At 40.2% G+C, this 12529-nt stretch overlaps 1 protein-coding gene across 6 annotated transcripts in view; it reads right to left on the bottom strand.

The window, feature by feature from the left end:
* kcnh7 (potassium channel, voltage gated eag related subfamily H, member 7) overlaps window positions 1-11326 on the bottom strand; it is a 76911-nt gene extending 65585 nt beyond the window's left edge. For 5 of the 6 annotated variants that reach the window (XM_014340432.2, XM_005943391.3, XM_014340433.2 and 2 more), the window contains exons 1-2: window positions 10680-11325; window positions 9680-9910 (exon numbers count right to left, since the gene is read on the bottom strand). In XM_014340432.2, the coding sequence (XP_014195918.1) occupies window positions 9680-9910; window positions 10680-10755 (307 nt within the window). In that variant the 5' untranslated portion in view covers window positions 10756-11325. Of the gene's footprint in view, window positions 1-9679; window positions 9911-10679 lie in introns of all 6 variants that reach the window. The other variant, XM_042228937.1, reaches the window with a different exon arrangement.
* Window positions 11327-12529: the final 1203 nt, after the last annotated feature.

Genomic DNA, 12529 nt, shown 5'->3' with positions numbered 1-12529 from the left:
TCAGTCTGTCTATGAAGCCAGATCTTTATTACCAGGTCAAATGTTCCTTTGCAATAGTTATAATAAACCGTCAGCTAAAAAAATAACTGTAACTGCTCTCATAACATGAAATATGAAGCTAAGTAGAAACTGCCTGCTTTTCTTGAGAACCACATCTGCATTTGGGGAGCCTCTTTCTTTTGCTAACAGCCCAGAAAAGCTGTTGAGGAGACTCGTTATAAATGGGATCCACTGTGAGGCATGAATATAGAGGAAATCAAAGCTTCTGCTACAACACAAATCTATTTATGTCACTTTAGACTGAGAGTGGTAGCTTTGCTCATTACACTGCTCCCTAGCTGGGCCATGTAAAGTGATAAGAGTGAGCTGGACAGCTTTATTCAGTCGCACAAAATCAGTTTTCTAAGCAAATCCTTTGTTTTATTTTATATGGGTTTATTCAATGTTGAACACGAGAACAGCTCACTCTGTTTTTAGCGCAGTCAAGTGAAAATAATGTTCTGTATCTGCATAAAGAGGTAACACTTTACTTCCAGTGAGACAGACAAAGGGTGTTGGATATAGAACTAGGGCCATCAATTATTTAAGCAGCTCTCAAGCAACTGGACTGAATTCAAGGGGGCGTTCCCACAATGGAAGAAGCCATCTGATATTCAGCTGCACTTGATTTCTTTCCATCTCTGACACCTCCATTTACTCTCTCTGCCAGCCGCCCCAACCACACACACATTTAGATAAGGATGAATGCTCCTTTCTTCATCCCAGCTCTCCGTCTTTCAGTTATGCGCCTTATTTTGTCTTTTGTTGTCCCTTTTTTCTCCCCTGCATCTTCTTTTATTCTCTCTGCATTTCTTTCTTTTTAGCTCGCACTGTTTCCCTTCATACACATGTCTTTCACAGAGACAGGCTGCCCACTGTATGCGCTCGAACACAGCTAAACCCGAGAACATGACGGAGAATGCAGGTGAAACAGAATAAGAGCTTATCTTGTTTGCACAGCAATGGATCTGCAAGAATTGGTTTTATGGAGTGTGGTTTCCATTCAAGACTCACACCATTGAATAACCTGACTCATCTCATCATCAGTCATCCTGTCCAGTTTCCATAGCCTCATTGGCTATTTGCACATTGTGAGTTATTCATACAAAATTCCCACAATGTGGTGCACTTATGTCAGCAGCACCTTCAAAAAAACACCTTCAAGTCATCTCATTCTTGTACAAATTAGTTAGCCCCAAGTCCCTGCAATACCATGTTTGTATATCCATGGCAATCTGGTTTAGATACTAACCTAAGTGATTCAGGCGCTAACTGGGCAGATGTGTGGATGAAAACTTGTTTGGTTTACATATGGTGTTAAACTGCATTCTGTAACCTGTAACATTAAGTGTTTTGTGCATGCCCAAATATTAGCCCTTTATTTAGGTGATGTTTGCTGAAAGATAAAGAAGAATAAATATTATTTCCACTGTGTTGTTTTGCTCCTGATGGATCGTTGCCCTACATTCTCTTAATTTTCTCTTAGAAGCACGTTTAACAAAATATTACCAACACTAAGGTTTTATAGGATAGTACACCTGATGTTGTTGGATTTCAACTCTTGGACAAAACATGTCATTTTACTGTGTCAACTTGGGTCTAGAAATTGTAATTGTAATTTTTTTAATCATTAGGGAACATGAACATGATGCTGCAATACAAAAAATGGACTGATAGGAGAGGCAGGCTAATTTTCTAATCTATAAACAAACATCAGTTAGTTGAGTAGTAATAACCAGACAACCGTGATAACAGGTCCCAGCAGACTCACTGAGAGAGCAAGCATCTAGTAACCAAAAGAATGCAGTGTAAGCACAGGTTTCATTCAATTCAAAAGTAGCATGGTAACTTGAATCAACAAGAGGCAGCTGCACATGAAACTGAGACACAAACGCACACAGCACCAGCTGTTGTAACCACTTCTGGACACCATGATTTGCAAAGGCAACAACCGTCTAATCCAGATGGGCTCTTGTACCAAAATTTGGCACCAATCGATTTAGTGTGAATCTGTCCTCTGTACTAATTCAGTTAATTCCCTAAAAAGTACTAGATTCTGTCCCAAGCCCTAGAAGTATGACCTGAAGATGCAGACAGAACAATATATATCCGCCTGACGTTAATGTTACTGTGCTTTGTTCATAAAACTTGCAGAACAACTTTTTCCCCTTTTACATGCCTTGCCATAGTATATGTATTGTATATGTATTACTGCTGAGAAAAGATATACAGCTGATCTTGCACTCACAGCTATGTTCACACAATCACTTACACACAATAATATATATTCACTCACATGCACCAAGCCAGAATGCAATCAACCAATTAGGAAATACTAACTATTAGGCACATCTCAGATGTGTACTATTGATCAGATAAGGTCTCAGAAACAACATTAGTTTTGTAACTGAGCCTTTAAAAGCCAAAAGGAAAGAAAAGAAAAGACCCACTTTTAACACTCCATTTATGAATAACATTCAGATCCACGATAGCACTAAAAATATCCATTAAACATTCTAAAAGCATAATTTAAAATGTAGTTTCTACCAATGCTAAATACTAAAAGTTTTAGCAGGTCCTAAAATAATTCTGTCTGCAAAGTTTGGACAGATTGTTAGCAAATCTGACCCAACACGAATAACAGACTGAAAATAACTATGACTTGAACTTTATAACGTCACCTATTTTGTTCAGATTATGGCTTTTTAAGCAACGACAACAAATGTTCATCACAATCTAAAGTTCCCACATTTATCCATGGCATTTGAAGGTTGGAAAAGCTCTAATCTCAGCGAGCATCACTGAAGCACAACCAGCTTTAATCTATTTAGAGTGTGACATTTTCACTCTCATTTGCTATTTACAAATGAGAGCTGTTAGCATGTGCTGAGCTTATGGATTTCTAGATACACAAAGGACCCCGAGAGTCGGCATTTTTAGCATGGGAAGCAAGGCGCTGCAAATGCTTGGAACAGAGACGCAAATAGAGCGAGTGTTGCTGAGTAAATATGTGCTGCTGAGATTAGAACTGTTTATATTTACTCTGACTTTTTTTTGAAACTGTCATTAAGACACTAACATTTAAATACTTAATCTTTAACTCTGGTAATTTATTTATACACTGGATACATTCATTAGCAAATATCAGCCTGCAGAGTAATAATGAGTGCTGACAGGAACATCAGCTGTAGCTACCTCCTGTGGTGCATTGTTCAATGCCAGAGCTGAAACAGGTAGTCTTTTAAAACAGGAACTGTTTTACTATATGCTTGTGTTTCAGGTGGCAACAGATGTTCCAAAGACAATTTTGTAGCATTACCATTTAAATGGGCCATGCAACTATATTTAACAAAATCCTGCCAGAGAAGAATGAGCCCTGCATCTGTATTCCTTAAAAGATTAAAGTGCAAGACTCTTTGTACCATTGTCAAAATAATTGTCAGAACCATTATTGGCCAATTCCTTTCAATCTTTTAACTATTTTGCGTGAATTGTCTGTATTTAACACACATTACATATTAAACTCATGAAATACATTACCGAATACATATTTTGTATTACTACTGCGTATCTTCAACACACTATTTACAATTACTTTCCCCAGCAGTTGGAAACAATTTCCACTTTAATGACAGAAGTCAGATGCACTGAAAGAAAAAAGGACCAGTGGTCCAGTGAATGCACAAATCATAAAGCATTAACAATGTGCCAGAGATTGTGCTGATGAGCAGAATCTCCTTCATGGACTGTAAAGGGCATTGGGCAATGTGCTTATATCGACCTAGGATCCTGGGATTAAAAAGAAGATTGGCTTGAGGAAACTCCTACAGAGCACCACAATGAGATCTGCTGCAATGACATTTCTCCTAAAATCCTAATACAGAAGACAATAGAGACAGAGGCTGAAGGTTCTCTGATTGCTGGCTGTTACATCTAAATCTATTCTCATAAATGTATAAATCTGGGAGTTGCTAAACCTGATTTTTCTGGATTTTTTTCACTGCAGCACCACTCAAGACAGCTGGTGCATTTTTTTAAAAGAAATTCTAATTGTTGTCCATCACTGACAAACAACCGTGCTTCAGTTACATGACTTTATCCATTGCTAGACTGTATCAAAGACATATTATTGTGTAAAGACACAATAATATGTGTATTTTTTACAAATGGAGCTGCCTGCTTCAGCACATTTGTATTAACAGTGTGATCACAAGAATGTTTTGCAGTCAAAGATTATAAATGGTTAAACATATCTGCAAACATACCAGATTACATAAAAAGCTAAAAATATATTTATATAAAATCAAAAGAAAAGATGATTTACATGTATGAATACATGTACCCATACTTGCTTATCCTAATACAAGCAGCATGTTTAACAGCAGTCTGCCAAGTTGAAACAGGTGTATGACCTTCCCTGGAGAAACTCTGACTCAGGTAAGAGGAAAACACTGTGGTAATTAGGAACCAGGATACAGAATAGTAATAAGGCATTTCCCTTGCTGTAGGGCCCAACAGTCTAAATCCAATGAACATTGTTATTATTAACAAACTGTCCAATTTCAGTTTAGATCTCCTGTGGATGGGCTAACAGAGGGCGGATGTTTGGCCACGACTGATTTGCACTCTCCAATACACTGTTTTCAGAGATCAATGCAACATGCAGGTATTTGTGTAATCGTTAATACTGTTTGCCCAGCAGATCAATGGACGCTGAACGTCCAGCTTGTCTTAGCTGACAAACTGGCCTAGAGGAGCATTAGACTCCTAATGGTCAGTTACTTTAATCCTTTAAGTATTAAAAGAAAATTCCATTATGAAAGAATGTTACCAATTTAAAATGTGCCACAATGGACATGCAAAGAAGAGTAGAATAGTGAATAGTGTGGCTGTCTCATAAAATCTTTCCAACTGGCAAACGTCTGGACGGACAGACAACTCAAAATATTGGCAGTTTGTTAATCACACCCCAGCTAATTTTGGTGACAGTGGCAACAATAATGTAAGTCATATTGCTGATGGCAGGGAAGCTCGTTCTGGCTGAACTCGTGTTCAGCTAGTGTTACAGCTACACTAAGCACAGGAGGACCGACTCTGATCCACTGTAGTGAAAATATAGGCTAAAAAATATACACTTAAATCAGCTTCACGCAAACTTGTGAAATGCAGACCAGTATCAAAGTATATTGTAAGGCAGACCGTACAATTATATATAGAGAGAAAAACCCAAAAATTATATGACCCTCTATGAGCAAGCACTTTGGTGACGGTGGGAAGGAAAAACTCCCTTTTAACAGGAAGAAATCTCCAGCAGAACCAGGCTCAGGGAAGGGCAGCCATCTGCCGCGACCGTTAGGGATGAGAGAAGGAAGACAGGACTTTTAACTATGAATCCTCTACGTCACAGGTGTCGAACTCCAGGCCTTGAGGCCCGGTGTCCTGCAGGTTTTAGATGTGTCCTTGATCCAACACAGCTGATTTAAATGGCTAAATGACCTCCTCAGCATGTCTTGAAGTTCTCCAGAAGCCTGGTAATGAACTAATCATGTGATTCAGGTGTGTTGACCCTGGGTGTTATCTAAAACCTGCAGGACACTGCCCCTCGAGGCCTGGAGTTCAACACCCCTGCTCTATGTAGTTCATGCTAGGTGTTCAATAACTCACATTTATTACACAAAAAGGGTGCAGAAATTCTCTGACACAAAAATAAAGTTCTCATGCAATCAATCAAATAACTGAAATGGACTTTATGGTTTCAGAATGTAAAATATAATTATAAATATAATATAGAACAAAACCATTTAGATAAGCAAAGGGAAAATGTAGCATTACTGATGCAACATTTACAAAAAGCTCAGCAAGGCCAATATAACACAAAGCTAGATTTTATATTGAAAGGTGTTACAGGTTCAGGCTGTAGCACAACACTTTGCTTAAAAACATGGGCTGACATCTCCTCTCTGCCTATTCCCTCAAGAATTTTTCTCTATCTTTATCACTTTCTTTTAACCTCTGACCACAAACATCTATGTCTTTGTGACTACTCCATAAGCTGCTTTTGACCTAATCTACATCACCTTCTTTTGGTCTGGATTTTCTTATACATTACATACACAATCATACTCACACAAACAAACAAAAAAAAGCTCAGTCTTTGAAGCATGCGTCATCCTGATTGAACCACAGCGCCGATTACACATCAGCGTCAAAACAAATCCTCCTGACAGGATGCTGTTTCACTGTCCCTGAAAAAAATGTCATTTCAAAAGCAGAGATATAACACCATTTTGTAAAAGCTGCATTTATTACAAATAAAGGCCCCCCCCCCCCCCCCATTTTTGAATTTGAATACATGGGAACAAATGGCTGAAAACTGCAAAAGTACAATCAATTTGAGGATTTCAACTACAGCGCCTGAAGTCCAAAGCTTTTCACAGAAACGCAAGATCAACTTAAATGTGTAAACAAACTCGAGAAGTGCAGGCATGTTAATTGGAAACTGCCTCATTGAAGATGACCTGAGGCAAAGTTAAAAACTGCCCTATGGTCTCTCCAGTGCACATTTAAAAAGTATTTTTGAAACTTAAACATCTGCAAAGACTCCTTTGGATGTTAAAGTATGGTCCCATTCAAAGTATAATGTAATTGAAGACAGTCTTTTTAGCTTTTGTTTTTCCAGACAAAAGCCAAAAAGTGTTGTTTAATAAACAATAGATTTTGTCCATTTTGAATAGATTTTCTTGAAGCAAGTCAAAATAGTACTCTTGTATGGCCCCCACATCCTTGTATGCATGCCTGACAATGTTAGGGCATGCTTCCAGTGAGACGATAGATTGTGTTCTGGGGGATCCAGATACGGACAGTGTTGTGGAGTAACGGAATACATGTACCGCCTTTACGTATTTAAAATACAAAATATGAGTAACTGTATTCCGTTACAGTTACCGTTTAAAAAGGTGGTATTCAGAATACAGTTACTTTGTTGAAATAAATGGATTACACTGCGGTACTTTCCTGTTTCATATTGTCGCGGGTCAGGACTGTTTGGGTTTTGTTTGACAGCTACGTTCTGTTGTTCCAGGCGGCAGCGTTACGGTTGCCATGGTTACAGGGCGACGCTCTCTCTCTCTCTGCGACTGTGTGTTTCCTGGGTGAGAGAGCGCCTTTTCGTTGTTGTTGTTGTGCTAAGCTAACAGGCAGAATGCTACAAGCATAGCTCTAAAGAATGTAGCATCATGGGCAGTGTAGTCCGTGTTGCAGGGAGAATGGACTGCCATACACGTTATGTGTCTGTGAGCGCGAGGAGGGAGAAAAAGGGGAGTGGAAAGGTACGAGTTGTCATCGAGCAAAAACGGGAGCTGGAAGCATGTAAATATAATAATAACCACTGCAGCCAAGAAGAGTGCCTGACGAGCCCAGTTGTAAGTAAGCTATTAAGACTCGACTGTACACCGTGTTCGTGTTTTCCTCCGAAAACAATAAGTTCCGTTGGAGCAGCCTTTCAACGCCTCTCTCTGTCTCTCGCAAGAAAAGTTGACCCACACAACAAAGTAAAGCTATTTTTCGGCTACGAGCCGACAGGGACCCCGCCGTATTAGTCAGAGGTCCCTTTACTACAGTTCGGAGTCGCGGACCTTCAGTAATAGTAATAAATCACACAGCAATAGTACATTCACGTTGTTGTAAAAAGCATGATAATATATTAAGTAATCCAAAGTATTCAGAATACGTTACTGTCATTGAGTAACGTAACGGAATACGTTACAGAATACATTTTGGGGCATGTATTCTGTATTCTGTAATGGAATACATTTTAAAAGTAACCTTCCCAACACTGGATACGGACTAGGGCATTCCTGAGCCCCTGGACAATCTGAGGTGCAACCTGGCGGTGTTGGATGAACCCAAACATTATGCCCCAGAGGGGTTGTATTGGCATTAGGTCAGGTAAGTGTGGAGGTCAGTCAGTGGTATCAGTTCCTTCATCCTCCAAGAACTGCCTGCATACTCTCATCATATGAAGCCAGATATTCTTGTTCACCAGGAAGAACCCAGGACCAGCATAGGGTTTGACAATGGGTCCAAGGCCTTCATCCTGATACCTAATGGCAGTTTGGGTGCTGTTGCTGAACCTGTAGAGGTCTGTGTGTCTCTCCGTGTATATGCCTCCTTAAACCATCACAGACCCACCACCCAACCGGTCATGCTGAACAATGTTACAGGCCGTATATTCTCCACTGTTTCTCCAGATCCTTTCACATCTGTCACATGTGCTCATAGCAAACTTGCTCTCAACTGTGAAAATACAAGATGCCAGTTGTGAACTTGCCAATTGTTATATTCTGTGGCAAATGCCAGTCAGGGAGTGAGCACAGGATGCACTAGAGGATGTTGGGCCCTCAGGCCACATTCGTGAACTCTGTTTCTGATTGTTTGGTCAGAGACATTCATGCTAGGGACCTGCTGGAGGTCATTTTGTAGGGCTCTGGCAGTGCTCATTCTGTTCCGAAGCAGATACTGGCCCTACAGGTCGTTGGTCATTACATATTGATACAAGTATTATTACTTGATGTTGTAGCCAACTCTTAAAAGTCATAAGAAATGCTGTAAAATGATCCCTGAGCTCAAGACAAAAAAATAAACAATTCCTAAAACACACATGGGGATCCTCCCTACAAAGTTCTTACAAAACTATTAATCCTTGTTTGAATCACAGTGCAATTTTACTGGTCCTTAAGTGTTACGCAAGGAGATTTAATCATCTGAATACATATGCCACGATTAGAGGACAGCACACGAACTCTCCCTGAACCAACACAGTTGATGTGAATCAAACAGTTAAACTTTCACTTTGGAGCTAACTTTGTATTTCATCAAAACTATCCCAGCTGTCAAGTCATGAATTAGCATATGCATGCTACATCATCTTAATCATAGATGAGTGATACAGATCCCATCATTTACAGACAACTGCCACACCTATGGAGGCTTACACTGGAAAATGTAAAGTAGCAGAATGAAGAGTGACATATGTGTTCAGTAAACTGAGGAGAAACCGAGAGATGGCAAGAACAGAAAGAGAGAAACCGCACGCTTGACTATCTTCACATTGGTCTTAAGGGAGCTGAGCTACATCCTTCCCGGAGTGTCCTATCCGGCGAAGGCTAATGAACACCTTTTCCCAGTCATTCAGTGCATGCATCATTTCAAAACTGGACATCATGGGAGACAAAACTTTAACAGTTGCTCTTTTCCCCCCTCAGGGTTCTAAATGGGTGCACTTAGTGATTTGCTGCTGCAAAATGCTCCAGCTAGAACTGACTCAGAACTAAAAATTACACACTAAATGTACCTACACTGGCAGATGTTGTACAAGTCACCCTTCACGTATTTTTTCTTCATCTACAGGCTTTCCTTGCAGATAGCAGCACAAAATCTATTCAAATTCAAACACTGTAACACTAGATTTAAAAACTGTATTTATTTTAAGCAATTACTTTACATCGAAAGGTATAACAGGGATCACAACATGAAGTCAAAACATAAGCAGCTTTCCAGCCAGTGTGGATTTCAATGTCAGACTATTGCAGCAGCCTTATGTCAAGTTCTGTATGTGTCACCTGAACCTTGCAACACTCACCATCCTTGCGGTGGTAGGTGATCTCCACTTTGCGCTCCTCGGACCCCAGCAGTGCCTGGGCCACCTGGGCCACAGCGTGCCGACTGGTGAACTGGCCATGCAAGAAGTCACAAGTGCATGGCTTCTGCATTACATCTGGCCTGGAAAAGCCCGTCATCTCGCAGAAACCATCATTACAGTAGATAATAGCGCAGTTCTGCACCCGGGCATTGGCTATGATGAATTTCTTATCTGTGACGAGGCAGAGAAGAAATTGGGGGAGAAAGAGTGTTACCGTGTTTCTAGATGTAATTTTAAACTATTTGCACATAAATAAGAATATTAAAAAGTATAACAAATGTTTTATTTAACTAATACAAGTGGGTGTATTGGTTTGTATGGGATTATCCAGAATTACAGTCCTGAATGCTATTCAGCTGACTGAATAAAATTATGAAACTTCACATGTAGGTGGGATTGCTCTAGACAATAAGCATGTTCAGTAAATCCTTAGTAGGCTTAAATACTCCACTTTCTATTAACGAGGTGGCGTTAAATTTGACATTTTTTTAAAACAACAATGTGGAGAGACAACTGATGCACATTTTTGAGTTGTAAAAACCAGATTTGAGGCATAACTGAAACCCATTTTTAAAAGCGTAATTAGCTAAATTCATATATGGGGGATATAATCTGTAATTAATTACGTTAATCCTTTAATCCGTGTATATCACATGCAGCATTTTAAACTACATTTCCCACCGGAGCAGGAGAAAATGAGAAGGACACCAGAACTAAACAAACCTGGTGCGCGATAACACAGTATGGTAATTGACTCATAATGAGTTTCATGGACTTCTGGCATTAACATCACAGGGTTAGCCATCCAAAGCCTTGCTGGTGTATAAAAGGCCTATTCCTAACAATAACTGATCTCGAGGAGCAGCGGGACAGACACAAAAGACAAGCAGCACAGCACAGTGCACCCACACAGTACCTGACACCCAGGAAATCTACTTACTTTGTCCTTCGAATTTCCGAATAATTACTCCCAAAAATGTGTTTTGTGGCGCAACATGACCCCTCCGGACAGGCATGGTTCCCCTTCCAAAAATAATAATAATGATGGAAGAAAAAAATCTTTGTCTGTCCAAGTAAGAGCACACCGGTCCCCACAAAAATGTCTTCCGTAAAGTTATATAGCGGGTGTCAACCGAAGCCAGAGGGGCTCCCCGTATTCTTTGTCACCAGTCAGTCATCCTCGTAAAAAAAAATAAAAAAAAATAGCCCCAACCAACCGCTTTCCGGTTTTCTTACCCAAGCCCCAATGTTTCCCTTATTTCAACTCCGACGTGTCCCCCGTTGAGCGCATCGCAGAGGCTTCCCTGCGCTCCTCGCCGACGTGAAGCTAGAAAGAAAGAAAGAATCGGCAAACCGCAGTTTAAACATTTCACCGTCGCTCCTCGAAAGCACTGCGCGCTTTTTGTGTCTGCGCGTGAGCAGAAGGCGCGCGTGCGTGCGTGCGAGCGAGCGAGCAGGGGTCTATTGTTGTGAAGGGAAGACGGATGGTCTCTGAGGCCAATGGCTGAGAGGCGTAGCACCGACACTGCGACGGGAGAACCCACAAGGATGCGCAGACAAAGCAGCAAACGTAGAGATGTTAGAGGCGAGGCGGAGAAGTAACGGATTACTGTAACACCTTCCAGTGTGGTTAGACGCATCATTTCATGAGTAGGCTTTAGTTAAGTTAGCACAGAGTAGACACAGCTCGTACTTTTAGCTGATACACGCCTAAAGGCGAATTATTATCGACATTTTCAATATTCAGTTTTCCTTTTTATCTGTCTTATCACAGCTGCTACATTTATTGTAGACTTTATGAGCGCAAGCTAGCTTAACTTTGCCTGCTTGAATAAAAAAACAAACAAACGGATTTTTACTGAAATGACTTATCTTATTTTGGTTTGCAACATGACATCGAGTGAGGAAATACGTTTTGACATAGAATCATTTTTTTTCTTTGTTACTTTTTCTGAGTCGCAAGCCCGACAGCGGCAGTGGGAGGCTGAGATCAGGGCAGCCGACGCAGGTGTATTTTATTCAAAGAGAGCGCTTGGCCACCACATATCTCCCCTTTCCGCTTTTCCTGTAAAACACCGTTTGCATCCAAAATGGAGCAAGGATCCGCTGTCACTGCCTCGGCCAGGCGCTGGCCATGGTGCTGCTGTTGCGGCGTCTCACATTTCCGCCCGCTGCTGGTTTCAGTAACTTTTTTTGAATGAAAAGATTCAGCCTTTGTTGCTGCCTTGTAACGAACGTAATACACTGTGTAAAAATTAACAACAACAAAAAAAAAACCCCAACAATAAAAAAGATAATATTTCCCATTCAAGCAGTCTACACTTAGTTGCTGTAAACTCTCCTTAGAATGCAACAGCTTACTTGAGGTCAAATAATTACTCTCTCTTCCAAAATTGTGCTTTCTGGCAGAGATTTAATAGTATATTCTGCACATTAGCAGTACTTTCATATGACTGAATGTTTTATTATTGAACTATTATTTGTTTACCATTAACAGCATTTTTCTAGCTTGTTGGGTGGTTTCTTTTTTTTCATTTAAAAAAAGCAACTTATCTTTTCAATGCCATTTTCACATTCAAATACACAAAGAAGATAACAAATAACAGTAGACTGAAATAAAAAAAAACCCACATAAATTTGAGTGACTTTAGCTAGCATTTCATGTTATTTACATGCAAATTAGGGCTCAGGTGATAGAACGGGCCATTTAGTAATCTACTAATACTGCTAATGAAGGTCAGCAGTGTGATCCCTAGCTCTTCCAGTCTGCAGGCTTCCAGTGTTCCTAAA

Source organism: Haplochromis burtoni, unplaced genomic scaffold (genome assembly GCF_018398535.1).
Source record: "Haplochromis burtoni strain Fernald_Lab_line unplaced genomic scaffold, NCSU_Asbu1 Contig_368, whole genome shotgun sequence".
Classification (NCBI taxonomy): domain Eukaryota; kingdom Metazoa; phylum Chordata; class Actinopteri; order Cichliformes; family Cichlidae; genus Haplochromis; species Haplochromis burtoni.
Note: the sequence above shows the minus strand (reverse complement) of the source record. Positions and strands in the feature narration are given on the sequence as shown.